The sequence below is a fragment of the Neolamprologus multifasciatus genome, chromosome 7, assembly GCF_963576455.1.
Source record: "Neolamprologus multifasciatus chromosome 7, fNeoMul1.2, whole genome shotgun sequence".
NCBI lineage: Eukaryota > Metazoa > Chordata > Actinopteri > Cichliformes > Cichlidae > Neolamprologus > Neolamprologus multifasciatus.
The window spans coordinates 45,451,065-45,477,437 of NC_140445.1; the positions used below are offsets into that span (position 1 = coordinate 45,451,065).

Below are 26,373 nucleotides of genomic sequence, written 5' to 3' on the forward strand. Positions count from 1 at the left end.
ATCGGCCCCCCTGGCTAAACTTTACTAGATCCGCCCTGCACAGTTACCAGCCGTCAGCTACGCAGAAAAAGATCCTGGTGTAGAAAGTAATATGAAATAAATTCTAACAACAGCTTATCAAGGTTAAATGTGCTGCTGTTGTTCAGCCGCTGGTTTCCTCTTTCTGGCGCGAATAAACAAGAGAGACTCGCACAGAAAAGCCGATCAGCTGATCATTGATCAGTTTCATGATTGAAGTAGCAACAGGAGAGGGAGAGAGAGGCAGTCGCTCCATATATCGGTTGTTAAGCTTAACGCTGGAATGCTTTACAAACATTCAGAGATGAACTTACACACTTGCTTTACTTCTCTCTGAGATAACTTCCTCGGAGATGAAATGCCGGTTTTGTAGCGAGGCTCCAAATGCTCAACCAGACCGCCGACAGGTCTCGCACGCCACAGCTGCTCTATCACGTGATGCATACTGCTCCGACATGCGACGGTTATGAGCCGAGTTATGCCATGTCGCAAGTTTTGTGAGGTGCTTTTTTGATATTTAATGGATGGGATTACATTTTTTATTTCTCTCTGATATCCGATCCAGTAATTTAGGTCAGTATCGGACCGATACTGATACTAATATCGGATCGGTCCATCTCTAGTACATATATGCATCTCCTCAAGGGCTCTTCTTACTTGGCTACATCTAGTAAAGGGCTTTTTTTTTTTTTATTACCAAGGAAAATGTTCTACTGTCTTCCACTTTAGCTCTCTATTTGATTTTGCAGGTCTTTTGGTGGTGTTGTGTTTGTCTGTGCATTCCCTTGTAAGAATTTACCAACTGGTGATTTTTCAGGCGAATGATGCCCTCTTCTACTTGCATCAACAATTCTCTAGATCACAACTGACCTATTGATTAATACTAAAAAGAAAGACTATTAAACAGGCCACACCCGGCCATGAAACTGCTTGCTCTTCAGTTGTTCACTTATGTTTGAGCATATTATTAAACTATTTTTACGCAGAGGGACACACACTATGTAAAAATTGCTGCAATTCTAAAATTGCTGATGCAATGTTTTTATTTTATTCCGAGGGTGAGAGTCTGCACTCAAGTAATATAGTGATGACAAAATACAAAAAAAAAAAAAAAAAAAAAAAAAAAATAGTCTTCAAAAACAAAGAAGCGCCATATAAAATCCAGGCTATGAGTAAATGCCTGTTTTAACTGAAAATCCAGAACTAGATTGGCTCCGCTCTAACACGCAGTAACACATTTTACCTGAGAGGTGGCGCTGTGGTTCATTTGTGCCTGCAGTGCTAGCCTCAACTGCTCCACTGAATTCTCAAGCCTGCTGTACTCCTCCCAGGCATGTGCCATCTCCTGCATTAAACAAACACACACATGCAGAAAGACTTAATACATAGTCCCACAGTAAACAGGTTCAGGTTCTCTTATTTGTGCCTGTAGGGAGGTTTGATCTGCAGTCATCCATCCCCACATGCCCATTTCAGCCTCCCCGCATAAAAAAAAACAATACAAACCAAAAACCCATAAGTCAATAATGGAGCACATTATAACATGATGAATAAATAAATAATCAATCTACGCTGTATCATGTAAGATATAAAGGCCATGAGCTTTTTCCTGTTAAGTTGTATACACACTTTGTATACACACACAAAGTGTATTAGAGGCACACTGTTAAACATATGGCACATAATAACAAGCAGCTGCAAGCATTCAAACAAATGCATTTGTAGAATTATGTGTGGACTGTGAAATTAGTGTTTATACAATAACACTCAGTCATAGATACCGTGGAAACGCGGGATATTTGCGCCCTAATCGTCACCAGATCTTCCTGCAGCAGCCTCTGCTGGTAGGCGATTTTGTGGGCATGAGCTGGTTGTTCCTGGTACTGCTCCATCTGCTGATGGGACAAATCTAATACACTCTCCAGCTTGTCCTGAAGAGACAAGGTTGAGATCAGCATGAGATGAACAGAGAGCAACCGACCCCTGGCTTGTTTGTAGAATGCTGTTCTATAAATGGACACTTACTATTCAGCAGATGACTATTTTAAAATACCTCCAGGGGGCAGCATGTTTCCACAGAGCTGCGCTGCCATGAGATACCGACTGACTTTCATTAAAGTAGATCCTGAGCTGTATATGGTCAGACTTTAACTGCACGCCTTACGGTACCTACATTATTTTGCAACTAACACTTTGTTGTATTCCGAATCTGATGAGGAATGTGTACTTTCATGTGGGGTTGTAACAGTAAAAGCTGAGGTAAATAAAGCGTCTGTCTCTACTTCAGTCGACTCTCCTAATTATGACAGTGAAGGTTACATTTAGCAGGAAACTTGTTTTGACTCTGATGTGTGCTGCCACATACTTTGACAGCTGCTTTAAGCTATTAAACTCAAATATATTTCAACTAATTACAGTATGGGGCACTTTATGTAATATTTCCTAGAATTTTGTAACACTTTCCCATTGAGACTGATAAGCCAGAATCAGGCTGACTCATCTGACTGACTACAGCGGGTAGAATGTCCTGGCATGGCTGGCTTAAAGTCTTTCTAACTACTACTGTGTACCTTGTCGTCCTTCAGGGAGCTGATCCTCGCCTCCAGATCCTTTAGTATGTTGTCCTGTTCACATAACCGACTCAACTTCACCTGCAGATGGAGACAAAGAGTCGAGTGAGCAGGGAAAGGAATGGAAGGGGGGTGCTTTGTACACTCACAGATAAAATGCCTCAAGTGCTCACCAAAGTGTGTGCGTGTATGTGTGTCTTGACCTCTGGTAATTAAGTGGCCCATTTGCTTAATTTACAACTTCCTCTTGTTTGTGTAGGTGCAGTGAATGAAAACGTCTCCGAGCGTAAGCATGTGTGAGCATTATAGTAACATGAGGGCACACATACTTGTGTGTACGTACGTCCATTTTAATGCATACGGGTTTAGCACACTTGAGATTTGCAGCCCTACAACTCCGCTGTCTCGTTTTGGTGTACTTAAAATTACTGTGAGTGAAGCAATTAAACAAAGTGGGTGCAACCCACCTGACATGTTTAATTACAGTGTCAGACTCTCAGAGCCTTGTTAATTAATCTCTGATTGAACTGAAAGCAAAGGTGGGATCACTTCATCATCCTGCTTTAAAACAGCAACACATCATGCATGTAAAAAGGTTCAAAGTTAAAATCTTAATGTGAACAAAGTACCTCTCTGTATATATTGTTTTTTCTTTTACACTCTACACTGGTTTTTATATTCCACTGAATAAATTATTAATCTACAAGTTGTCTCCATGGCAATGTTGTTGTTGGAGCTCCTCAAATATTCATTGCAGACAACATGCTCATAAATTTTAAATAAACAGTGTGTGAGAAGCAAATTGTGAGAAATACTTTCATAAGAGAAAACAAAGACAGTTTGAAAAGCTGCAGGGAATTATCAGACTGAAAGACTCAAAGCTTTTAACCATTAACATTCTCCGCAAGATTTTTTCTCCTTAAATCAAAGTGTCCACCCACACTTTTTTCACAGGATCCATATTTTGTTTTGCCTAAATTGCCCTCGCTTTTCTCCCAACTGAACCACAACAGTCAGAAGAAACTAGAATTAAGTGTTCCCTTGGCTGAAAGGCAGCGAATGAGTGTTTGACTGTTTCATCTATTACATAAAAACATTAAACCTGTTCATGACTATTCTGAATATGCATTAAATAGAAAAGTCCTTGAATATATGTATATCTTTGTTCATTCAGGTAAATGCAGTTTGTAATAGAAACATATAACAAAAAAAACCTACAGTATCCTGAAATGTCAACAAATTCTTTGAAACAAACATTTTCATAACCAACACGCTTTTCACCGATTGGTTAAAACGTTCTCGAGACATCAAAGTAACAACTGAATATTACCAAACACAACCTCATCACAGAGTCTAAAGTGTATCTTTGTTTATGTTTTTTTTTCTAGTGCAGTCAACAAGCTCGTACTTACATCCACATCACTTTCTGCAACCTTGACAGGTTTTCCTGACTCCTTCAGTGCCTGATTTCCAGCTACCTGGAAATTCCAAAATTAATATTTTAAGATATTAGTGTTGTGGTAAAAAAAACAAAAAAGTGTACGACTCCATGGTACATCTGTGCTGAAGTAAGGGAAATCCAAAACACAGAGACCGGCTACAAACTATTATGGGCTGCGACAGGCTATCTATGACACATTCCCTAAGCCTTGTGTACATAACAGTATGAGACTTCTGCCACACAAAATCAGCTCTTGCCATGAACAACACAATGGCTATGGAGACTTTGAAGCTCTGCACAAAATGACTTATCGGTTTCCACTTGCTGTTTTTTTTCGTGAAAAAACAGATCTTTGAAGAATGCGCCGTGGAGCGAATTTCAGGTGCCCACTGTGAAGTTTACTGGCGTTACGCTCGCTAGCTTTACAAATCTCAAAATATAGCACATGTGCACCATGTTTAACACTAAAAGTCACTGATGACAGCTCTTTTTTATTCATGTTTAGACGTTTTTCTGCTTTGCTCATTTTATTTTAGGAGTGTGTACCCTTTTTTTAAATAAAACAAACAAATAAATAAACAAGACACAGTAGAGCCTTGCATCATTGTCAAGGAGGTGCAGCGTTTCAGAGACGATGGTAGAAGCAGCTGGCTTTTCAACCACCGGGCCACAGCCACAACACATGCACTGCCGAGCCATCCCATGCCCATTATTTAACAGCGCCATCAACATCGCCACATGGTGGGAGGGGGTTGTGTGAACATGGACAGAAGACATCATATTCAGTTCAAGCTGTAGATGCAGTGCTGTAGGCAATGGGATGGTCTTTCTAGAACACACACTCTCTAAACGTCTAAACTTACACACACCCCATACACACAGACTATTGAGCTTGTGTCCCTCTGAACACTAAGCAAACATGCACAAGCAGGAATCACACCCACAAACACAGCCATACTACACACAGCTCTACATCTTTTAATATAGTGCACATACTGGACATACATGCGCGCATACACAGAGCTTACGTTCATTAGAGGCCTGAGAGGCCCAGCAGTGCAGTGCAGTAGTAAACTGTGAACTGCGAGGATCAGGGGCTCTAGAGCTCTGATCTGGGAGTCAAAAATCACAAAGACACAGAGCCGCAATCACAAAATGGCGGCTGCTTTTGTGAGATGCTTCTAAAACCACTCAAAGAGTTAGAAGATCACTGCAAGGATTTAGGGATGTTTGGTCCCACACAGATGCTTGAACATCTCCTTTTGTAGCTACAACATTTGTAGCTGTCTCTGCTCAACAGATCAACAAGGGTGAAGGAAGTGGCTGTCAGTAAAAATCACCACGCGTGTTAGATTACACTAGAGACATTTCAAATCAGAAAGGCGCAGCTGAAGGAAAAAAAACACTCAAAGTAAAGGAAAAGATTCATTAAAATAGCTAACGGAAATCAGGTGATCAACTTTGTCCATCATTATCTTTCTCACCTTTAGGTCCAGATACTCCAAGTCCTTCTTCAGCTGCATATAGGTGTCATCAGCCTAGAAGATGACAAATATGCAAGCTTGGATTACCGATTTGTGCCAACAGGAACTAAACAATCCACTGAAACATCAATCTATAGAAGCAACAGAAACTATTAATTTTGCATCCCGGGAGATTTTGGTATCAAATATGATGTGTGTGACTTGCTGTTATATGTCTACGCACACATGCACCACAATACACTGAGACACACAGTAAAAATGTGTTCATTTATTTCATGATCAGAGAAGTTGCAATCATCTCAGGACGAGCAGAAACCAGATCTCTTAGAAGAAGTAGAAGATCTTGAGATATTGTTGAATTCAGCTTTGAATTCAGCCCGTACGTATCACTCAAAAGTAAAATAGAAGCAAGAAGTAGAAGAAGCAAACTTCTATACAGCCGAAAATAAGACTCACGCATCAGAGGATCAAGCTGAACAACACATCCACAGGTTGCCAGTTTGCTAAAGCATGGGATGGCTTTGTGGACGTCAAAAAGAGAGCAACACAACATGCCATGAACAGTATCAGTAGAAGCACGACATGGAAACTGACCAGCCAAGAACAGTACATGGACAAGAGGCAGATGGTTCTCGATGCTAAGCAAAGGAACTTTAAAGTAGAAGTTGCCACTAATATAAGGATACTAGGATCTTATTGAGTCTTTTGGTTGGGCTTCTTGATCTTCTTGAGTTTTCTTGATCACCATTTCAGATTTTATATGTTTTTACAGTTGGTAACTTTTTGATACAATATAAAGACTGTTTAGATGTGAATGGAAGTAGAAGATATCAGTATTGGTGAACACCGAAAGCCTCAGTTCAATGAAAGTATTTTTAGGCAGTATAATACCCTTGAGAAGATGCCGTGTTTGAGACTATAAGCTGATGCGATACTGTATAACCTGTGTATTAATGTTTTTGAGGTTTCTAGTGTGAAAAGCACAATCACTCAGCATCCAGACTTGGTGTTGCTTGATCGGCAGGACGAGGAGGATTACAAAAATTACTTAGGATTGGAGAAATGCAGCTGCTTTCACTATAGAGAACTTCACTTGAAGTTATAAAATAGAAAGTCATAGGCACTTTAAAAACAGATTTTCTGAAAATTACCACCTGACCTTGTGGTGTCTCAAGAGAAAATGCCAGGATGAACTGGTGACTAAGATTACTTACAGAAATTAGAATGCAAAATCAAAAGGTTATTTTCACAAAATTTTGTTAAAGATCAAAGGTTTTGAACACTCTAAAATAGACTTTACACTGACCAAAGAAATCACCACCAATGCAATACTTTTGTTTTTGTAAACCAGTACTGTAACCACTTATCTTAATTAGGATTGTTTTTTACAGGGCAACACTGTGGTCTGATTCCCAGCACACACAAAAAAGCAGTTCTGGATTTGAATTTCAAACCCAGAACCTTTTTGTACCTGTGCAGGTTCTCTCTGGATACCTCAGCCTCCTCCCACAGACAAACTGACTAACCCTACCTTCCACAGTGGTATAAATAATGCACATAAATATTGAGCCAGAAAATGCTAATAATGCATTACATTAGGAACAAATTAAAGAGTTATGTGTATAAAATAAGCTATAAAACTGAAATGGTATTTATGATTTAAGACTAATGCAGCCCTGCACAATTTTTAGTGGCAACCTCTATGAGTCCCTGGTAAAATGAGGGGCAGACAGGCAGGCGTGCCGCATTAGCCCCCACCTGGGTGTTGCAAGGGCCAAGTGATGCCGAGAGGCCCATGTGTCCAACATGGGACACGGGAGAGGGGCCGGCGCTGAGGAGGGGACTGGTGCTAGTGGTGGTAGCACTGAAGAGGTGGTTGTGTTGGAAAGGATCTTTGGGACCATTGAGCCGCTGGAGCTGGGCTAACGTTTGCTGACGTGCGGAAGCCATCTTGGCCTGATGGCGACGCAGCTGAATAAGGAGCAAAGTGAGCTCCTCGGGCTGTCACATGCATCACAAGAGATTCAATCTAGCAAATCTTAATACTAACCACAAAAGCTTCGCTCAGACTGCTCTTCTTTAAATACTGTAGGTCACTTCACACAACTAATTGGCAAATTGTTTAGTCGATGGCTAATTTGCAGCTAAAATAAGGAGGATGAATGGTGCTGAAACAAAAGGCAGGAGGACAACAACATAGGCTACTGCCAACTGGTCAAGAACAACAACAAAAAAAGACTTATTAATGACTGGTTTATAGCAATCAAAATTCACTCATAGCAGAGAAATATTCCCCGAGTCACTGACTTATTGAGATGGAAAAGTTATGTATAAACGCCTTGAGGCGACTTTTGTTGTGATTTGGCGCTATATAAATAAAATTGAATTGAATTGAATTAAACAACAAGCTTATACAACCTTTAAAATTCACATTCACATTTCATATGTTTATTTGAGAAACTTACCGTTTTGCCATGAAGGCTGGGTGCACTGACTGTGTGAGTGATGTAGCCGGACGGGGGCATTGATCGTCTCTCAACAGTAGCAGCCTATAACACACAGACAACACATTCATGTAGACTGTTTGAAGAAGTAAGATTAAAATTTCATATTAGACTTCATTCATATTAAATATTTATTACAGAATCAATGCAGTCTTACTCTAGACGCTATTTTCTAGAACAAGAGTGAATGCAGCATGCCACAAATCTTGTTTTAGAAGATGCAATGTTTGATGGGATCTTAACATCGAAATGCTGTAATTTTTTTTAAATCTCAGGGCAAAATGTGTGTGGATGTAATTATCCATCATTATTCACTCTATATTAAAAGTGGTGTACTCACACACAAATGGGCAGATGTTAATTTACATGCTTTGAATAAGTGAGAAAATGTGTTGTCAACAATGTATAATGTATACGTTTCAAGTCTGCTTTTGAGTGAGTGAGGATACAATAAGGCACAGTTCCAACATGTGCCTACGACGTTCAGAATGACTAACACTTTTCTGAATACGAAACTAACTGATACTACATTTAACAGGGGGGAGATCAGACAATGGTGCAATCTTGGAAGTAAGAATTAGATGAAATACATTTATCAATATATGCAACAGAATCTGTAACGATAGTTTGTGTACTGTCATCCTAATCAAGAACATCTACACAAGCTATCATTACAGAACATAACCCTCGTACATCACAACATTTCTTTGGAATACTTCTCTTTTTTCCCTTTTTCTTGTATTATTATGTGATAAATCTTGTGCATCTGGGGATTTGAGCATCATAAGATCATTCAGAGAGTGTAAGCTAACTGCCTAAAATGTAATTATGATGCCAAAAAACGGTGCTTCTTCCCCGTTATGTAAAGTTTTAATCTGATTCTCTTTGATTAAGAACTGCCTGTAATTTTCACAGTGTGTGTGGACACTTCTCTGTGCACAGTATCACCGCTTTGCCTACAGGAACCTGGACATTATTAACGTTATCCTTTCTCTTTCATGCATTAATTATACTGTATCTGGAAACTACAGCCACAATTACAGCCTAAAGTCTTTTTGAGTGTGATGCTACAAAGTTGACACACCTATTTTTGGGCAGTTTCTCTTGTCAAGTGCACAGCCATTTTCACATATCTCCAGGGCTGGGCTCTGGCTAGGCCACTCAAGGACATTCACAGACTGTTCTCTAAGACACTCCTTTGTTATCTCGGCTTGGCTATCTTGGTTCATTGTCCTGCTGGAAAATGAACCTTCACCCCAGTCAGATCCAGCACACTCTGGAGCAGGTTATGATCAAGGACGCCTCTATGAAATTCTGCATTCATCATTTATCTGCATTTCATCCAGACTAGTCTCCCACATCAAAACATCCTCACATCATGACGCTGCCACCATCATGCTTCGCTCTAGGGATGATTATTATGATAAGCTGGGCCCGATTTCCTCCCAATGCGATACTTGGTATTGAGGATATAGAGTTCAATCTCTGTTTCATCACACCAGACATTTTGTTTCTCATTGTCTGAGAGTCTGTTAGGTGGCTTTTACTAAGAAGTGGCTACAGTCTGGCCACACTGCCATAAAAGCCTGATTGCGGAGTCCTGCAAAAATGGCTGCCGTTCTGGAAGGTTCTCTTTTCTCCACAGAGCAACACTGGAGCTTTGCAGAGTGACCATCACGTTCTTGTTTATTTCACTGTCTAAGCTTTTCTGCCTTGATTGTTCAGACTGGCCAGGCTGGTAGTACAATACTGGTAGTTCCAGACTTCCAATTACAGACGATGGAGGCCTCTGTGCTCATTGAGCCTTCAATGCTGCAGAAATGTTTCAGTAATGTTCCCCAGATCTGTGCTTCGATACAATCCTGTCTCAGATGTCTACAGACAATTCTTTGGACTTCATGGGCTGGTTTCTGGTCTGACATTAACTGTTAAGTATTTCACCTTATATTGTTTTCCTAATCATGTCCAATCAACTGAATTTATCACAGGTGGACTCCAGTCAAGTTGTAGAAACATCTGACTGATCAGTCGAAACAAAATGCACCTGAGCTTATGTTTGAGTGTCATGGCAAAAATCTTTTTACAAGAATATCAAGCAAACTTTGGGGTATTGTATGTAGAAAATAATTTAATTCATTTTTGGAATAAGGCATGACAATCTGGACAATCTGCACTGTAAACATGAAAGCTGAAACCTAAAAACTATAACAACACTGAAGCACTATAACGAACAGTATGATAGCTGGGTTATCTTACCTTAAACAGCTGAGATTTGGTCCTACGAGGGGAAACAGTGAAGGGGATGTTCAACACGGATATATCACTCACAGGCTTGACTGTCACCCGCTCAGCCGGCGTGTGTGGCCTCCGTGTGGGGGACAGGGTTCGGCTGATGCCAGGAGGAGGGCCTGGTGGAGGTATGTCTGCTGATGATGGTGGTACTGAGACACAGCGAGGAGAGCCCTCTGACCTAGGTGCTGAAGAGGAGGGAGGCACAGTAGATGGTGGGCGGGGGCCAAATGGATACTCTGGGGCCGGGGTGTAAAGTGGTGCAGTAGGGCTGCCGTGACGGTACTGGTGGCGCTGCTGCCACTCATACAGTTGCCAGACAGTGTTGGACGCCGGGCCCCCCTGATCTGGGGCCAGGCGGAAGTGACTCAAGCGGTCCTGGGCGTACTTGTACTCGCCGAGTCGGCCAGGTAGGGGACTTTGGCGAGGAGTTTTTGGCAGGGTTTGGTAGGCGTCCAAGGAGGTGTACTTGTGTTGTGTTGGTGGTGTGCGACGTGGGAGGGTGTTCTCTCTGGATGGGGCACTGTTAAGTAGAAACAGCAAGAAAACATTAGGCTACTTCTAAGGGCAAAAAGGCAACATTGACACATCATTAGCACTTAATTTGATATAAACTTATACTTTATTCGTTACTCCTGAGGTTCATCATTTGAAGGCATAGTGTGAGTTTTATCTCCTATGCAGATGCCAGACAACTATACATACAGACAGAAGTAAATGTTACTGGCACACTGCCTCCTTACACCTGAGCTCTATATCTGTAAAGTTTGGCCAATACTGTAAAAACCTTGGGGTGACTTTTAACAACGACTTCAGGTCAAACAAGCTTGTTATTTTAGTTGTCCAGTCTTGTTTTATGCAGATTAGGAGACGTAAGATCAGCTCGATTTCATCTAAAACAATTGTAAAGATGGTCATACATGGTTCTATCTCCTCTTTGTTAGATTATTGCAATTTATTCTACACGTTTAAGCTACAAGGACTACACCAACTTATAGCTGTTCCAAAATGCAGCCAGACTTCTTACTAAACCAAAAAAAGAGAACATGTCACTCCAGTTTTAGCTTCTCTTCATTGGTTACCCATTAATTTTAGAATTAAGGTTTTAATTATGAGAATTTAGTGTTGATTTTTACGGTTCGCTCTGGGCTCACACCAAAGTACATTTCAGATCTTCTGACACCATACGCTCCTGGTCATAGCCTTAAGCCCTTACCTAAAGCTCTGCTGCCCATCACACAACCTTGGCTGAGCACCAAGGGTAATCAGGCTTTTTCGATCAGGGCACCCACTCTTTGGAACAATCTGAGGAGACGGTTTCAAGGGGAGCTCACTATCATCTTTTAAATCCCTCTTAAAGACATATTCTTCATAAGCAGGCTTTTTCTGTGCCTCCACTTTCACCTTCATAACTGTTTTATCATCTCATCTTCTCCTATCTTCTCCTAGTGATAATTTTTAATGTACTTTAATTTTTCATATCTGTTGCTAATTCACCTGTTTTTTTTTTTTGTTGTTTTTTTTTAATTGGCTTTATCTCTCACTTTCATCTCCTTGTGCTGCCAGCATTCTGATACCTTATAAAGTTTCACTTTTATCTGTTCTTAAATTTTTTATTTGTTGTTTGTTTCCCATCTTGTTCTGTGAAGCACTTTGTAACTTTGTTTGAAAAGAAAAAAAAAACATTTTTGTATATTGCAATGACCTACCCTTTGTACTCAGCCTTCTGTACTTTGACCCACTGCTCCACCTGCTCAAGGGTACTTCTCCTCTGCTTTTGTGTGTTATTAGCAGGTGGCTCTGGGGCCCTTTGATACGTCCCTGCTGCGATGCCGTTGGGTTCCAGTATGGGGCTGGGTGTGGAGACGAGGCCATTTCTTGTGCAAATGCTGGAGGGCAAAGTCGAAGCGGCTCGTGACGGAGCACGGGACGGCACCCTGGACACAGGCGCTGAAGCCGAAATGTGATCTGGCTGTGGTACGGCAGAGGGTGCGGGATTAGATGGGAGGGAAGTATGCGTGTCCATTTCTAGGCCAGTGCTTCCTATGGGGGGATCCAACATGATGGTGGCAGGAGAGTCTTTGTGAAAGCTGCAACGTTCCTCTGCGTCACGGTGTATGGGCTCCAGGAGAACCTCATGAATCATCTGTCTTGTTGTCTCACAATCAAAAGTCTTGGTCTTGTGGTGGCTTACATGGTTTGTCTGTGGGACAGCCTGCTGCGACAACTTCTCCAACTTATCAGCTGGTCTGTGGAGAGTGGAGATGGCAAAAATCATTGAATGCTGTCGTTTTACACTCTTATACCCTTAACAATGTAATTAACGATATCTGTAATTCGAATAGCAGTTTTGTTCCTCAGGCTTTTCGAAGGATTGCAGTGGCTCCTCCTCAATAACAACCAAGTCTGTTTCATTTCAGTTCACAGATACCCCGTACACGTTATAAGCCAAAGTTCTAACATTTTAATCACTTTTCTGTTGTAGTGAACTCACTTTGCACTAGATGGTGTCTACCACATGAAAGGGAAACTTTTCCTCAGCATCCTTAGCTTTATGAGCAGGCAAAGACCAAAGAAGTCCCAAAGCAAGCAGATGACACTCAAAGCCTGGTAACCATATCTCTATTTCAACCACATTAATGAAATCCCATGTAAAAAAAAAGCACTCAGCCAGAAGAAATAGGCCAGTCTCTGGCACACCAAATCATAGTTAGTTTAGTTTTAAAGAGGTGTTCAGTCAAGCCCAGGTGATACTGTCCCCGTCAATGGCTCACATCTAAAAATATCAGAATGAATTAGCACTACAGTGAGTGGTTTCTCCTCATAACTGTGGACTGTGCTAAATATAGTGTTGCTAGCTGTGCATTCCATCCATTTGCAATGAAAATAATTTTTTTGCATACTGTAGATGAAAGCCTTTAAAAAGTACTGTAAGCATGCAGTCACAGTACTATTAGTTTAGCTTCTAAAAATACTGGAAAACGGGTGAAAAAGAGGTTAAAGAAATTCCCATCTGGAAGCTGGGTTCAGCTACGTTTCGCTTCCGTTATTCACAAACAACTAGTGTAGTCTTTTGGGACTGCCTCCAAAGTAAAACACAAGATAATGAAAATAAAGAGGTGCCAGCAGCGGGTATCTGAGGTTGCTTGTGAATGATGGACTTATTTGATCTCTGCCCCTCATAAACATATTAATAATTCATGAAGGAAGCTGCTGTTTGTTTAAAAAAAAAAGCACCCACATCAGCAATCAGAATGTATTTTTTGAATGATACTAATATTACAAACAAATTCACTGCAATCATATTTTGGAGAAGCAGGAGTGGAGCAGGATGTTTTTTAAAATTATTATGTGAATCTTTAACTATGATAAAAGATAACACAGTGCAAAAACAGCATGTCTCAAATTGCGAATGACAACATTCCTATTTAAACTATAGGACTGTATTCAGCTGTGTTACACAGGAAAAGAAAAACAATGAGATGAATAATGTTAATAATGACCTGATCATTGCATCGCTGTGGTTCTGCATCAGTGTGGCCTGGTTCATTGCCCTAAGCCAGGTGTTCATGTCTTCTTGGGTGTCGGCACTGAAGTAATAGGTTCGCATCCCAGTGTGCTCCGCCTGCGAGCCAATCACAGAGGTCTGCTTGTAAATGTACGAGCGCATACCAGTGTGGCTAGCCTGTAGGAAGAGAAAGGAGGCTGGGTCAAGTAGTGGTCAGAGAGGCACAGACATTACTTGAGAGACAGAGCGCCAGATGGGTTTCAAGTCCGCGAGACAGGGTGATATCATGCTGTCCAACAAGAGAAACAACATCAAGGGCAACATAAGCACTGACCAGTACAGAAAGAGCGAATGAAGGAAATCACACAGCAGAAATACAGAGACAATAATGCCAGCCAGTTACAACCCACAAAGGCACAACCTTCAAGCAATGAGAGGAAAGATACTGTAGTATGATGGAAGACAAAAAAACAAAAAGTTAGTGTCAGGGCAAAGATCCCTAACCCCAAATTTTCTTCATGAACCTGTCCCCATTTGAACCTTTTTTTTTTCTTCCTACTTCCATTTCCACAACAGTAAAAATACAAAAGGTGCTTGACAAGACAGGTCCATAAATCACAGTGTTCTGCAAAAAAAAGCAGTTGTCTACTAAGTTATTATATTTAGCACTGACAAATTTAAAATGAATATATCTTTATATACCTTTAAAATTTAAAAGGATATTCAAATACACATTCACTTAATTATTAGATTAGATTAATGTAGCTTCAGTCTAAAGACCAAACAGTGAAGTCTGCAGCTGTTCAAATGTAGGTGAGCATTTAACAGCTAGAGAGTTTGATATTTCTCTCAAAAATTACACAGGACAGAAATAGAACCAAAGGTGAATGAATAATTAGACTCTTTAAAAAAAAAAAAGCAGCTAAAAGCACAGCTGTAAGCATGAGTGCTGCTCCGTGCCTCAACCTACACTATAGTAACTCCAAACTCGGTGATATCTCAGCTTGTTCCACTTCCCCAAAATAGCCCTAAAATCATTTAATGCATCTCTAAATAATTTGTCTGCAGATATCGCCTACATTTCCCCTTTACTGCGCCCTAGAAAACACATGCAGAATAGTTATGTTCAGCAGGTATTTCTGTTTGTGTAGGAGGAGACAGCAGTAATACCAGCACTACCACAGTAAGTGCATAAAAGGGAGGATTTTTTTTTTTAGTCAAAGTAAAAATGATTTTTTTTTTCTTTACTCAAAAATCAACATGTTCTTGGCTGCACTGCACTGAGGTCTACTGAGAATACCATCAGAATGGAAGTTAGCATCTCTGCCTCTCCTGCCAAATCCAAAAGTTAACTATGAAACCCAAGGAAAGACTAGAGATGCTTAAGCCAAGTACTGTTTGATAATTCATCTATAATACACACTCAGACAATATTTTTGCTAAATAACCAAACATCATGTCACTGATACTGTAATTTGCCAGCAATCGTCAGCAATGGGATAATATAGCATCAAAAAAGCAGACCGGCCTTAAATTCAATGAACAGTGTATCCGTAAGGCAGTTTTTAATTAAAGAAGTCTAAGTGTTTAGTATGCTCAATAAAGATCTCAGTGTAAATGTGGGGTTATTAGAGCTCCTTTTAAGTGAGCTGCATTCCATTGAGCACAGCTCTCTAAATGTCCTACTTTTCCCTTTCCTTCCTTTTTTCCTTCCTGCAGTGTTTCAGTAGTTGGGACTGGAAGACAAATGAGAGCACCCACTCAACAACAGATGCATTTTAATTTAAAGTAATTAGCCAGTCCTCCCTGTCCCAATCCACTGTCTGAATAATGAAGACAGGATAGAGCAGTGTGTACAGTGGGTTGTTGTGGGATCCACAGAATTTCTCAGAGATTTTCTCACTCTGTTTATAATGTGATAAAATGAATGTGATTCTTGCATTCTTGTATTACAGCGTGACACACAAAGCATCGCTCCCACGCCGGCTGTTTAATGTACACACTAAACACGCTCATGAATAAAACAGACTGTCAGTCCTGCTGTTATATCCCTGTTAATATAAACTCTAAATAAACCCTGGCAAACAGACGCACACATGCACACACACAACATGTGAACTCACCTCCCCTCTGCACTGCAGCTTAAACAAGCTCATTTCGGCGGCTGCAGCAAAGCACGACAAAAATAACTTGGAATATAATTCTAGTCACTATGCTAAAGTGTGGGCTTGACCCTGATGCTGCTACATATTTGAAGATCGGGGAGGTGCATCCCTCACCTGATGCACACAGGAATCAATAACCTGGCAGCTAAGCAAACACTTTCATGAGCTTTAGGCAAATGGAAACAAGGGAGGGGTATGGATGGGCTACGCATTGAGGAAACCTTATTTGGACTGTATGGAGGTGAGAGGCTGATAATGGCCTCATCATGAAGGTTACAGATTATGGTTGCTGAGCTAATACATATTATCCTTTGACATATGGGATGATCAATTAAGTAAAACATGTGATAGATGATTTTGTGGGTGACTTTTTCTCATTGTGACAAGGACTAAAAAAAGTACTATTTTCCACACTATAAGGCGCACTTAAAATCCTTAATCCTTTAAAAATCGACCGTGCACGTTATAATTCGGTGCGCCTTATGTATGAATTCTGGTTGTGCTTACTGACCTCAAACTGATTTTATGTTGTACACGGCACTCAAAAGTCTGTCAAAAATGCTTTAGTATGACTTTGGCAAGCTATGAAGCAGGAAGTTAGCTCGCTAGTTTCCACCTACACGTTCTGACAGAGATTTCTGAAAAAATTTAAACGTACAGCTTTGCTATCACTTCCAACATAAATGAAGACAGAAAACTAAACAGCAGTGACGTTTGTAGGGTTATTGAAGTTGGACTAGCTGGTACATAATGATGTTATACGTGATCGCTAGCGACACAGCTATGTTAGCATAACATAAACTGAAGCTGGAGGATGAACGCTAACTTTTTTCCACTCAATAAACATTAACGTGAGGGTTCCCGATGGTTAGGGACAAATGCAATCGCATGGCAGGATGCTGTAAACAGACCAAACTTCAGTCAGGAGAACAACTGAGATAATCCATCCACAATACGAGGTTATCAATTAAAGTACTGCAACAACATTGGAATAGAGCAGCTGCAAGAGAATTCAACATTAATGAATCAATGGTACGGAAATGGAGGAAGCAAGAAGAATGAGTTGAGTAAAGTTTGACTTATCTGACTGTTTTGTTTCGCTTAATGCGCCTTATAATCTGGTCCACATTATGTATGAAAACAGACCCGTTCATCAGCAGTGCACCTTATAATCTGGTGCGCCTTATGTTCCAAATACTATGATTTCCCCAGACTGGATCATCTAGGACAGCTATCCTGTCCTATCATAACAAGACTCAAAAGTCTCCAAAAGCTAAAATAAAAAATAATATTATCCATTACTCTTTGAATGGTAATGTTTTTGTATGTCACCGACATTTCTGAGACCAAATAGTATATCAACGAATGGAAAAATAATCAGATTAACCAATAAAGAAAAAATTAAATGGCCACCCTAGCTCATCTTTAGTAATCTCCTTGTAACTAGTACAAACATCTCAGACCATAGTGTAAAACAGTAAACTGTATAAAACAATATAAATGTGCTATATCCAAGCATTTGTATTCAGTACAGCTGATCTATACGTAAAGAAACAATTAAAAGATGCAGACTACAAAGAGAATCCTGCCACCCTTTCACCACAGGTCACATCATTCATTTAAAATGTGCCATCAAAAATTTTCACGTCTCTACTCATTAAAAAATAAAAAGCACACCAGATTGAAAATATTTTCTTTTAAGGTCATTGTGTGTCTCTTCACAGCTTCAAGTGCTCCAACTATTTTTAGATTGCTCCCTAGAAGTGTGGCTGTGACCACTTGAACTCATGAATCCGAAATGGCTGCTAGATTTCCTCTATTCAACAAAAGGGGTGGAGAGGCTCATGGTGCCAACTATGGAGAGTAACTAAATATTGTATTGGTTCAGCCAAAAGGATTTTGCCTTTTCAGTATGACGGGACACTTGGTTTGATGATTTGTAGTGAACCTTCATATTCCTCAGGGCATTACAGTAACTACACACGACTCAACAAAGAAGTGGTGGAAGGTGGGAGAAAAAAAAAAGAGCATGCTTCTGTTCACACTTCTACCCTGGCCTCTGGATCTTATCTTAGCAGGGCCTCAAGTCCGACTACGTTTGATATTCTTGGCATAAAAGTAAAAGTCCCTTTAACACAGAAGTCAATGTTTTCTCTCTGCATAAGTTTCATGTCCAAGGTGAAACTGCAAATGTGTATCTGCAAGTGGTCTAAACAACACTTAGCAGGAGTCCTGGAAGTGGCCCAGACAAATTTTAATCAAGTAATGTTTTTGCTTTTATCAAGCTTTTTATAACATTTCAAATTATGTTTTCTTGTTTTGAAGATGACTTTGCACTTGTTTGCTGCGGTGTTTGGTTAAAAAAATATGTACGTTTGCCATGATGTTACCCAGAAGAAAACCACAGATGTAAACTGTGAAGGGCTCAGCTGGCCTTTCACTGTCAGGACTGGAGATGTGTTAAGGCATTTCAGGGGCCAGGAAACAGTCAGGGAAACTACTTAACAAATACTCATCATAAATGTGAACTCTAGATAAGTCCAAAGAACATGCTAAATATCTTGATGAAAGCAACACAACATCCCCAGGAAGCAGCTGTCAAAACACGCCTGTTCACTCACCGTCAGCACTCTGACAGATGGCCTCTTACAGCTACAATGGGACAGGCTGCTTGATGAGAGAGAGGGGACTGTGCTACTAGTCAGATGTTTAGCCACGTGCAGGAATGCAGAGAGCACAGATGCAGACCAGAGGTTTGGGCACACATTTGTATGGCAGTATGTTGGAGAAAGCAAATTCAGACTCTAACATAAATGATAGAAACTAAAAAGGCTTAATTTTGTGGATCCTCTGCGCACAACTTCTACCTGTCCGCACACATTTAAAAGGAGAGAGGACTCCCGTCTCAAATCGCCAGCCTCAAATCTTTCCTCATTTATTGATACATCAGTACTGATAACAAATAATGACACAATGCAACGCACATCAGCAGCAGTCTAAATTAACACTGGGAGTCTCTGCCTTTAACGGGAGTGCTGAGTGGGTCATTCAGCACTGAGAGCATGACCGATACGCCTACACACCGAGCTCATACACAGCTCAGCCTCTTTTTCTCTCCGTTGTTTGTGTCTGTGTGAGAGTTGGTTTCAGTTTAGGGTGTTTCTGGCAATTTGTTTCCTTCACTATGTTGTTCAATTGTGCTTTATTAATTTTTAAAAAATTAAATAAATAAAGCACTTTTCTCACTACTTGTTTCTGCTTCCAATTCACAGCCACCAATAGCTGCTATCACTTCCTTCCTCTCCATATCTTATCCATTCCTTTCATCTCTTTATTATAGTTTCCAGTTTGAAACATTTCCTATCCCTTCCTGTTTTCTCTCTCCTTCAGCTTGAAAATATCACTTACCACTTGCACTAACACAAGCTTACAATAGTGCCTGCCCCATTCCTGTGGACAGCCCCCCACAAAAAAAAAAAAAAAAAAAAAACACGCACACATGCACTCTCTCTTTGTCTCTCTCTCTCTCTCTGGCACTATTTAGAGAGTCATTGTGCTCATAAAGATAAGCCTCAGCATCAGCCAGAGCACCACAAAGCTCCTGATAAGGCACATTCTGCAAAACTTGCTACAGCAGAAATTGAATCTACACACACAAAAAAAATTCCAAATGAAAAAACAAGAACTTGTGGTGGCTCAGAAATGTCACTTTCTGCAAGCAGCATGCCAAATTATTACATTATTCTTTACTTTAAAGATTCCCTAAACAGCAGCTGTTTTAAAGAGAAAAAAATGTAACATTTAGGTGGCTGAGGGGTTGCATAAACTGCATCTAAAGCAAGAGATTTCTTGCAGCTTTTTAAAATGACTTTTTCCGCTTTTTCTCACTGGAACAGCAACTTGAGGTGACATGACTTCCAAATAAAGCTTTTCTCCTTGCCATCAAAAAAGATTGCATGCTGGTACAGTCGATGTAACAGATGGGGCAAAAAGTAAGAAGGGTGCAAAGATGAATGATAAGCTCAAAACCAGATAAGGCAAATACAAAGATTCACACTGCGATAAGAAGTAGGCGAAAGTGAAACAGGAAAAACAACAGAGGGGAATTTAAATAAGAAAATAAAAATGAAAAAGACACAACAACTTCAGCCAAAAGAAGATGTTACTACCAAGACATGCATCAGAAATCAAAAGAATATACAAGGTTGCTGTATATTCTGTCCAGTCTGAATCAAAAGGCCACACCAAAGGCAGACAACATGGATATATAAGGCTTACATCTGGCAAAGTGAGAGAACATGAGAGCATAGAGTACCTATTTATGGGAGGACTGTCACTGGATGGTGCGACACTCTCAGGGTGGGAGGGAAGTCCCAGTCAGGCAGCCAGCCAATGGGAACAAGAGAGGGAAGAGCATTCAGTGAATAGGGGAAGGAGGGGAAAGTAGGGTGGGAACTTGTCGTGGGAACCCGAAGGCACAATTTGTGCAGTCCCAATGGGTATACGTTGATTTAGTAGTCAGCAGATGCACCGTTCAAAAACTGTAGTCCAAATCAAATACCCACCATTATCTAGCACAGGAAGGTAGCGGTCTTCTTTTTGCTTTAAAGTTGTTGTTTTGATGTTGTGATGCATGCAGTGTTTAATGAAGTGGGGCACTCTGCATATGACCGTACAAACTGACAGTGGTGCTAAAGACCAACTTAATACCAGGTTGAGTATCAGTGCGTCGGTTTAACCTCATCAGCATCCAGAACAAGTTATGTGCGTAGTTCAATGTTTTCAAAAAGGTGAATAACTGTATATACGCCAGAGTGACGTCACACTGTACCTGGGGTGCACTGCCACATCACTGCATCAAGGAACTATTGGAAATCATCATTAGAATATTATAAGCTGATTTAAGGTTGCTGAAAACATCATGAATAAATAAAAAAGCAAGAGAACTTCACCGCTTCCTTTAGGGTTTCCAGATCATGGTGCAAGTAAAAATAATCGTTTCTGGTGATTAAGAACCCTGCAATGTACTTCATATGCTTTTTGTTTTTGCTCACTACTGACTTCTTGGTTTTAAATACATTATTATTGATTATTATTTAACTATATAATTATTACTCTGTACCTTTCACTGTTTGAGAGGCAAAGTGTGAAATGGTTACGGTATCACTGATGTCAACAGACACACAAGAGCCTGTTTTATTAAAAATATTTACTTTGGCATCTAAAATCTAGGTTTGCTGAAATAACTGTCTCAAGGAAGCAAATTATATATTCCACAGTATCCTAAATTCTGATAATAACGTCAGAATGAGCAAGAGTGCATTACAATTAGCAAGTGTCCCTAGGAAACTGTTTTTTCACACCTTATGGCATGTCTAAAAAAATCTAAACTGCAGAGAAACAAAATGACTAAACGGCTCCAGATATGTCTTTTTAACATCTAACTCATGCACTGATTCAGTTTGTCAAGAAAATATTGTAAAGATGGAGAAAAAGTTACAGTAAAATGTGGTTTTACTGGGTTTATCCCCCCACTACAGCACCTGTTGGTTAAGGTGAGACAGGTATGTTTGGATTCCTCCAAAACGACCCAAACGACTGACTACAGTGAATGCCTTCAGATAAATAACAGGCGACTTGTTCTGCCCACTGCCTACTGGACGGGCAGTGGAGCACTTTGTCTTACATCTGCTTGGGCTCTTCTATCACAAGGACAAATGCAGAAAATCTTTTCTCAGTGTATTATATTTAGGTTTGGATCTACTGAACTCTTCTCTTGTTTCCATTTTCTGTTTTTATTGATTTCTTTTTGTGTAACCTTTTACATTTTGGGGTTATTTTGTTTTGTGATATTGTATTTATTTTTATCAGGCTATGTTTTTTTAATGTTTTTAAGCTTCAGTGCTATAGTAAACTCCAGTACAGTAAACTTTTGGGATAAAATATCGTATACATCTTTTTTTATTCATCTAGTCTGTCTTGAGTTTTAGCATGTGCAATGCAATCATACGTTTTATGAATCTATTCGTTAAATAAAAAATAAAACAAAAATGTTGATTCAAACTTTGCAGTCTTGTTTCCGAGTTCATCTCCATGCGCGCCTAACGCTGCTTCCAGAAATGCCATTTTTAGATTGTTCCTGGGATGTCCTGCTCTGAACATCTGAGCTTGAAAATCTGCAATGTAGGCTCCTCTACTTTGTCAGAATGAAATTTAACTTCAACTTTATTTGGAGAAAGAGGGCCCAGGTGCAGGGAGCCAAATCTGACAAACGATGCAGGTGGTCAGCAAAGACTGTGTTGAAAAAGCCAAAAAACTCCCATGGTTTTAGGCACTGCTGTGAAACAGCGCACAACAGTGTGTGGCATCATTTCAGCAGCAAATATCCTCCCTTGGTCTTTGCAGAGCTCGGCACTGACAGTCTGACCCTAGGGGATAAATTCATGGTGTGCAACCTCTTGAATGTGCGAGAAAGCAAAACGTCTGCGCTTATACACAGCCTCTGGGCTTGGACACTGTGGCGCTTTCATGAGAAAACCTCCTGTTTGGTCTCCAACTCTTTTCAACTGCAATGGTCCTTCATTTGAGCTGCATCAGTTTCATTCATTTGACAGAGAAAAGTATGTTTGATCTCCACACAAGTTCGGGATCATCGTGTAAAAAAAGCCAAAATAAAACAAAAAACCTTCAGAGTATCTTCATACTGCAGCCAAACCGGAAGAGATGCAGATTTACTCAAAGAGGAAAGACGAAATCTGCCAAATTTAAATCATGCATGATTTATTTAATTTTATTTATCTATCTATTTTATTTATTTATTTATTTTTTTTGGGGGGGGGGGGGGGGGGGGAATTACATTTAGTAGGATTCAATCCAGCTGTCAATTCAACTAGAAGGTGCTTAACTTCAGTCCAGTTTACAAATTATAAAACGGACCATTAGCCACCTCAATGACTATATTTCATTGCATAAAGTATAAATATATCTCGCTAAAGAGCAATTTATGGATCTTTTGCTAATCTCTGGTCACAGAAATGTGTCTTTAACAGCCAAGAAAACATGTTCCTTCCCAGAATAAACCAAAAGTTCAATTAACCATGTTCACAAAAAGCAAATAAAAACCCTGTGCATATACTGTATCTTCTTGCAAATGTGCAATGAAATCCCTCCTGCAGTATAGGACAGTACGTGCTGTACAGTAATCCAGCCTCTTAATTTTACACATGTTGGGTTTAACTCAGAAACTTGTGCCTCGGGGAACAGAAAAACTTCATGCCATTCCAGACATGCTTGTCTGTCTCAATAAAGACAGACAAGCATGTCTGTGTTAATAAACAACATAGCTTTATAAACATATTTATTCATCAGTGGTAATAAACATTACTACAACAGCTGGTAAGTGCTGCACAATGAAGCCAGGTGGTGGCTTCACTAGCAGGTTATTACTGTAGGAAGATAACAGTCTGTGAAAGAGACAGAATTGTATTTCATTTCATTTTCATTTCATTTCAATTTGAGAAGGTCATGATTTAAAATCTAATAAACATTTTAACTGTACACAAATTTAAACTCTGACTTTCTGTTTTCAACCCAAAGACGTGTTACTGCTATGAAGTTTACAATCAGACAAAAAACAGTGTCTGCACACATAGATCACAAACATATGAATAAATATGTTTATAAAGCTATGTTGTATGTTTTCATACAGCAGGTGTTACACAGGCCTTCTGCAGTAAAGCAGTTTTTGTGTTGTTATTTCAAACTGCTGTCAGTGATGATATAGACCACTTCTTGGAAAGTGCTTTAAATAGCAGGGGTTGTTTTATCTCAAGTGGCTCCTGTGGGAATAAAACCCATTATCTATGTCTTCTAAAGCTGGAATACCTTATACATGATGCCTCTTTCAATTTGTGGCCATGTTTAACACTGTCACGGCAGAGCTGAAAAAATATTACAGTTTAATAAATTTCTCTTCCCGACACACCTTAAATTTTAATGTTCAGATGGTTCTGGTGGTTTAATTGGCTAACGGGACATCAGTATATGAGAAACGCCCAGAGGAAATCATTCCAAGTTTTGTTTTTAACCAAGAACCAAGAAAAAGTGCAACTATAAGACAGAAAAAAGATAAACAGCAATCAAAATCTGATAAATACTCTGTATAACAAATAGAGGCGTACCTTAAAGGCATACTTGCGGTTGATGTGATCCTCGAGTCCCACTGGTGAAATGACATAGCTGGGCAGAGGAATACTGCCCAGGACTGACTCCTCTCTGCTGTCTGGAGATAGAGCGAGAAAGAGAGAGAGAAGAACGAGGGAGGGGAGGTCAGCGGGGTAAGGTGGAGGGGGGAGGGGGGGGGGGGGAGACAGGCAAGAGATATAGAGGGAATGAAGGAGCGACAGAATAAATATCACTCATCAGCCCACTAATTTCCTCACTGCCAGCCACCAGTATCACAACACTGACAAACACGCACTCATATGACATCACTCATACCACAGTGTATGCCAAACAGTAAATGACCACTCTGGTATGCCAGTGTCACAGAGTTAAAGCTCCTCTGCTCCAGCTGGCAGCCGGCCGCCTGTCCTCAGCCTCTGCCCTGTCCAGTTTACACGTTGAGATCACAGTCAGCACATGCACACACACACAGATTTGTCCTTTGTAAGAACCATCACTGATGCAATAGGGTCTTCAACTTTTACCCTTCAAAGAAAAAAAAGTCTCCAAAAACACTTCACAGTGTTTTATAAATAAAAATAAATAATTCATCACATATTTGTTTTCCACTGAATATTGTAATAGTATGCTAGAATGTGTGTGGTAAGGACAGTGTCTCCATGTGCGACGATTACCACATCGTAAAATTTAGCAATAGCATGAAAATGTGTGCGTGTGCATGCAGCACCTGCGTATGTGGGCGGTTTGGCTGAGAGGTGATAAGACAGCGCTATAGCTAAAGGGGTAATTGGTTAAAAATAATTCAAGGACCTTTGAAGGGGACATTCCCTAAATGGTGGGCAAGATAGTGGGGTCTTTTTTATCTGCTCTGCCACGTCTGTCTCACACACTTTGCGGGGTATGACATACAGTGTACAGCCCCTTGAGGCAAATTTGAGTTGCGATATTGGGCTTTAAAAATAAAACTGACTTGACTGAAAACAGACCACAGAAGACATGAGGGGAAAAAAGAGGAAGGAACAAAGGGGCCTCGTTCATCAATGATCCCTGCACACAGTCACAGTCATTTGTGAAAACAGTGCGTACAAATATTATCTTGTGTGTGAGTGTGCATAAATTTCGAAGCACTCAGCACCATGCGTGTGTAGATTGCTCCCATGAAGGACTACTTACAAAATGCAAACGCAGCTCACACAATAAAACTGCTGGAAACGCAAAAGCACAATACCAACTAAATAATCATCTCTAATCTGAGAACTTTATTGGAAAGCACATTTTTAGTGACAGCAAAGCCCTCCAGAGACTGATGTGCAATCACTAGATTCAGTTTGCTGCAGCCAGTCTTTCATCCCAAGTGCCATCAGCTTACTCCAATATTAAAGAAGGACAAAGGCCATGCAGGTGCAAACATAAGACTACAGATTCTGGATTTTCTGCACTCTCAGATGGGTCTGAATAAAATTGTGCATTTCAGTCTTGTAAGAGTTGTTCACAGGTTGTTCCCAAAAATGCCACCATTTTCTTTTCTTTTTATGTAAGCAGCAACAAGTCTATTAAAGTAAAGTCGGCTTGAATAGATGGGTAAGGGTTAAAAATACTGAGAAGTTTTAATATTTTATTTTATTCTAACTATAATCTGAATTTCTAGAACTCAGCTTGGCATTTTCAAATTCTTGTTTTACCATAACCATTGGATCAAAACCAATAGAAACCCAGAAAGAAAATGACAAAGAAAAGATGAGAGAATCATTTTCAGCAACTGCTAATTCATTTTTATATATGCATTTAATTGCGTAATGTTGTTTTAAGGATTCAATATTTTTATGCAAATATAATGTTGGTATTAAAAAAAACTTACTGTAAAAGCTCTGACATTTATCATCAAAACAAGAAAAGTCCTACTGTTTGGGTAGGGAAGGGAGGAGATAAGTCGTGTTGAAGAGAGAGATCAAGTGTGTTCATGTTGGGAGGAGAAACCTTTGAACTGAGCGAGAAGACAGAAAAAGGGAAAAAAACTAAAACAACAGAATTGATTTCACCCTGTCGAGGTGAGCAGGCAGAGGAGCGTGTCCCAAATGTTTGGCTACAACCATGGAGATAAAAATGGTGTGGAGAGATAGATAGCGACAAGCAGGGAATGGTAGACCAATTGTGATGTTGTGTGTGATGTAGAGCATCGGTGTAAGCAGTGTGTACATGTTCACTGGTTG

The 26,373-nt window shown here is 40.1% G+C and overlaps 1 protein-coding gene across 5 annotated transcripts in view; it reads right to left on the bottom strand.

The window, feature by feature from the left end:
• LOC146515082 (pleckstrin homology domain-containing family A member 7-like) overlaps window positions 1-26,373 on the bottom strand; it is a 132,969-nt gene that overhangs the window by 10,964 nt on the left and 95,632 nt on the right. For 2 of the 5 annotated variants that reach the window (XM_085164937.1, XM_085164940.1), the window contains exons 8-17: window positions 24,160-24,260; window positions 13,810-13,991; window positions 12,016-12,555; window positions 10,274-10,829; window positions 7,979-8,062; window positions 5,514-5,567; window positions 4,001-4,066; window positions 2,589-2,669; window positions 1,800-1,949; window positions 1,262-1,363 (exon numbers count right to left, since the gene is read on the bottom strand). In XM_085164937.1, the coding sequence (XP_085021063.1) occupies window positions 1,262-1,363; window positions 1,800-1,949; window positions 2,589-2,669; window positions 4,001-4,066; window positions 5,514-5,567; window positions 7,979-8,062; window positions 10,274-10,829; window positions 12,016-12,555; window positions 13,810-13,991; window positions 24,160-24,260 (1,916 nt within the window). Of the gene's footprint in view, window positions 1-1,261; window positions 1,364-1,799; window positions 1,950-2,588; window positions 2,670-4,000; window positions 4,067-5,057; window positions 5,142-5,513; window positions 5,568-7,271; window positions 7,515-7,978; window positions 8,063-10,273; window positions 10,830-12,015; window positions 12,556-13,809; window positions 13,992-24,159; window positions 24,261-26,373 lie in introns of all 5 variants that reach the window. The other 3 variants (XM_085164939.1, XM_085164936.1, XM_085164938.1) reach the window with 3 other exon arrangements.